Here is a 4,127-nt window from a genome sequence, read left to right as displayed (position 1 = left end):
TGGGCGACAGAGCTAGACTCCGTCTCCAAAAAAAAAATTAAAAAAAAAAAAAAAAAAGAAAACCACAGGATTCAATTAGAAAACTCGGTAAAAATTAATGAAATGATATTTCATTCATCTTGTGGCAAATAAACACACAAGAAGATATTCAACATCATTACCAGTAGTGAAATATCACTATATCCCTATCAGTAAGACTTAACTAAAAAGCAGTGACAACATCAAATGCTTACAAGGATGTAGAGAAACTAGATCGCTCACACATTGCTAGTGGAAATGTAAAATGGTACAACCACTGTTAGTTTCTTGCAAAATTAAACATGCAACTATCATATAACCAAGAAATTGTACCCTTTGGCATGCATCCCAGAGAAACGAAACTGATATTCACACAGAGATCTGCACATGAATGTTTATAGCAGCTTTATTCATAATAGCCCAAACGGAAATAACCCAGATATCCTTTAATGGGTGAATGGTTAAGCAAACTGTGGTACATCCATACCATGGAATACTACTCTGTGACAAAGAGGAACAAACTCTTGATGCAGTTACTTCAATAAATCAATAAAGTTCCAGGAAATTATGTTGGGTTTAAGAAAAAGCAAATCTCAAAAGGTTACATACTGGATAATTCCATTTGTATAGAATTTTGAAAATGACAAAGTGATAAAAATGGAAACTAGATTAGTGGTTGTCAGGAACTGGGTGAGGGTTCGAAGGAGGGAAGTGGATTTGGCTATACAAGGACATGAGAATACTTTGATGATGGAGCTCTGCTGTGTTTTGACTGTATCAATGTCAATATCTGGGCTGTGATGCCGTGTTTCGCATGATGGTACCACTGGGGCAAACTGGGTAAAGGGTGCATGGGGATCTCTCTGTATTATTTCTTACAACAGTATGTGAATCTATAAATACCTCACACTAAAAAGTTGAATTTAAAAATAAAGGCCAGATGCAATGGCTCATGCCTGTAATCCCAACACTTTGGAAGGCCGAGGGTGGGTGATTGTCTGAGCCCAGGAGTTCCAGACCAGCTTGGGCAACATGGCAAAACCCTGTGTCTACAAAAATTAAAAAAATTAAATAAACCCATTTGGATGAGGTGGCTCACGCCTGTAGTCCTAGCATTCTGGGAGGCCAAGGCAGGATTGAGCCCAGGAGTTTGAGACCAGCCTGGGCAACATAGTAAGATCCCATTTCTACAACAAATACAAAAATGTGAAGGTAAATTTGAGGTCACACCCAGTGCTGCAGCTGACTCTCCCTCCACACTTTGGCCTCCTTGCTGTGTCCACCAGCAGAGAGGTGGTGGCTGGGCTGCCGCCAGCTACCTTGTCCACACCTTCTCCTTCCTTCAGGGCTACGAATGGAAAACGGCAGGAAATCTTTAGTGCTTGATACACTGCTACACTCTGCCTGCCCTTATTTTTTCTGGGCAGAATATTTAGTCCAGAGCAAGGTGAACCCGGCGAATGGCTGAGTTTTGTTACACTGCCTTAAGAGGTTGAGGACTCCTCTGGAGCTAACAGTGCGGATTCAGCCTCCTGCTAATCTGTTTTATTGAGCACAGCGAAGTGGACTTGAAAGAGGCTGGAATAAGGGCAGGTGTCCCCCATCGGGTCTATTCGTCTATTCCGTGTTCCTTCGTCTTTAAAGGAGCCTGTCCTGGGAGGTATCCTAAGTGTGGGTGCAGCTCTGCCTCCTTAGTAACAATCCCCACCATGCATGTCTCTCTCCCACGCCAAGCAGCTGATCTCACAAGAACCCAATTACCCAGTTTTGCAAATGAGGAAACGAAAACTCCTCGTTTGGAAGGAAATGAGGAAACGGAGCAAAACCACTGGAGACCCAGCCCCTAGGCTGGCGGGAAGCCCGAGCCTGTCCAACCCCAAACCCGGGCAGGAAGGACAGAGGTCAGGGTGGAAGGCTGTCTCCTCAGCTTACCCGCTGTGTGGCTTGGGGCGAGTTCCTTGCCCACTCTGTGGCCCGCGTCCTCGTGTGTGAAGCGGGACCATCACAGCGCCGGGCTCCGCGGGCTGCTAGGAGGACGCGCAGCGCACTGCGGGCCCGGCACGTGCTACACACCGACACCGGATCAGCTCCTTGTGATGAGGCTTACTTTCCAAAAACGCAGGCGTTTTCCCGGGTTGCAGTCGCAGTCGGGAGACCGCGGGTTAGGGCGCGGCCGCGGGGTCTTGTGGGCCGGAGTGCGGCCCACGTCTCAGGCCTCTGCGGCTCCGAGCAGAAGCCGCTGCGCGTCTGGCCTCTTCCCACCCGTCCCGTCCCCGCAATCCCAGGCCCAGGGTCACAGCGACTCAGCTCTCTTCCTCTCGCGAATCTGCACACTGACTCAGTGGTCTGGGCCGTGGCTGCATAGGCAGATCCCACTAGGAACTTTTAAAACAAGGATCCTCTGACCCCACTCCCAAAGATTCCGGTTTCATTGCGTGGGTATCAGTATTGTTAAAAATGCCCCGGCCTCTCCTGCGAGACCAGGGTAGAGAGCCCGGGTTTCAGCTCCTCTCCCAGCAAGCTCCTGCAGGTCCGTGAGGAAGCCCCGCAGGAGGAGCAATAGCTTCTGGGCTGGGAAGATTCGTGAGTTTGTCTCCAGATTGGAGACCCCGTTTCATGTGAGGTCTCCACCCTTTTGGATGGAAGCTGGACACAGTTTAGTTAATGGAGTTGCTTTGTTCTGTGACCGGAGGCTGTCCAACCCTCCACCAACCACTGTCTGGCAAGAATGGGTTACAACTGCAATGGAAAAAAAGCTTCACAAGAGAAGGGCTGCATGGTTTTTACTTTCCATGAGCTGAAAGCAAAGAATGGAGCTGGAGGCATTTTGCTGTAGTTTCAGCCTTCCCAACAATTTGCAGAAGAAAAGATGAGTGAGAAAGAGATGAACGCTTCCTGAAGAACTTCAGTCCAACCTCTAGTTCAGAGGATATTATTAGCCATCATTTCAGCCAATGGCCAGAGAATGGGTTAAACATAGAAATTGAGGGTTACTCACGTTTGGCAGCATCAAGTGGCAATCTTGCAGCCAGGAGCAGAAATCCCAGGAAATAGTAGAGACATTCCATGCTGAATTCTCACGGACGCAGGCACTCAGGGTTTAACTCTGAATTCCTCTGGGCCCATCCACCAAAAGCAACAGTGTTCTTCTGGCATCTGTGGTGCCTCCCTCTCTATTTTAATTAAATACAGGGCCTCAGGGAGGATCATGTGATAGTATTAAGCGGCATTGCCTGATCTGGTCTCTCAAGTTCAGCCTCTTACAACTCATGTGCTTATGAGTCACTCCTTCTTGGCATCTATTTATTCACTTTTCAGATGCACATTATTTCAATTTTGTGATTCCACATTTACTAGATTCAAGGAGAGTTTTTTCCTATAGATTCTATTTCAATATTCTTTTTTTTTTTTTTTTTTTGAGATGGAGTCTCACACTGTCACCCAGGCTGGAGTGCAATGGCATGATATCACTGCAACTTCCACCTCCCAGGTTCAAGCCATTTTCCTGCCTCAGCCTCCCGAGTAGCTGGGATTACAGGTGCCCACCACCATGCCTGGCTAATTTTTTGTATTTTTAGTAGAGGCAGGTTTCACTGTGTTGGCTAGAATGGTCTTAAACTCCTGACCTCGTGATCTGCCCACTTTGGCCTCCCAAAGTGCTGTGATTACAGGCGTGAGCCACCACATCTGGCTCAATATTCTTTACCAAATAAAATTTCAATCCTCCAGCCTCACTGATTATCAACTTACTTGGTTCCTCTACTGCATGAGGCACCAGCTCATGTTTAGAGTTCACAGTTATGCATCCTTTCCTATGAGGTAGTTGTCCACCTCCTCCTGTGCTCGTGATTGCTTGTATATTTTTTTCCTCCAAGAGGAAGCAAAGATGGAGGAGGTGTATCATCAATCATTTGAAATTGTGGAATACATAAGTGGATGATAACATGAATGTTGTGCCAGGATGTGCTGGAAACAGCTGCCCAGGCCTCTGGTAGCTGAGAAATTTACTCAAAAGCACATTTAGAATATCTGTGCAATTCCATATAACTTTTGTAATAACCTGCATAATTTTTGGTAACTGCTTTCAAAGCATTTATGTGTTGCATTAC

General features: G+C 46.5%; 1 protein-coding gene across 5 annotated transcripts in view; it reads right to left on the bottom strand.

Annotated features, from left to right (window-relative positions):
• Positions 1-3,739, bottom strand: part of GPNMB (glycoprotein (transmembrane) nmb) — a 29,697-nt gene extending 25,958 nt beyond the window's left edge. For 3 of the 5 annotated variants that reach the window (XM_011944188.1, XM_011944189.1, XM_011944190.1), the window contains exon 1: positions 3,017-3,381. In XM_011944188.1, coding sequence (XP_011799578.1) covers positions 3,017-3,086 — 70 coding nt within the window. In that variant the 5' untranslated portion in view covers positions 3,087-3,381. Of the gene's footprint in view, positions 1-3,016 lie in introns of all 5 variants that reach the window. The other 2 variants (XM_011944187.1, XM_011944191.1) reach the window with 2 other exon arrangements.
• Positions 3,740-4,127: the final 388 nt, after the last annotated feature.

This window comes from Colobus angolensis, unplaced genomic scaffold (assembly GCF_000951035.1).
Source record: "Colobus angolensis palliatus isolate OR3802 unplaced genomic scaffold, Cang.pa_1.0 Scaffold229, whole genome shotgun sequence".
Taxonomy (NCBI): domain Eukaryota; kingdom Metazoa; phylum Chordata; class Mammalia; order Primates; family Cercopithecidae; genus Colobus; species Colobus angolensis.
This window is presented reverse-complemented; position numbering and strand designations above follow the sequence as displayed.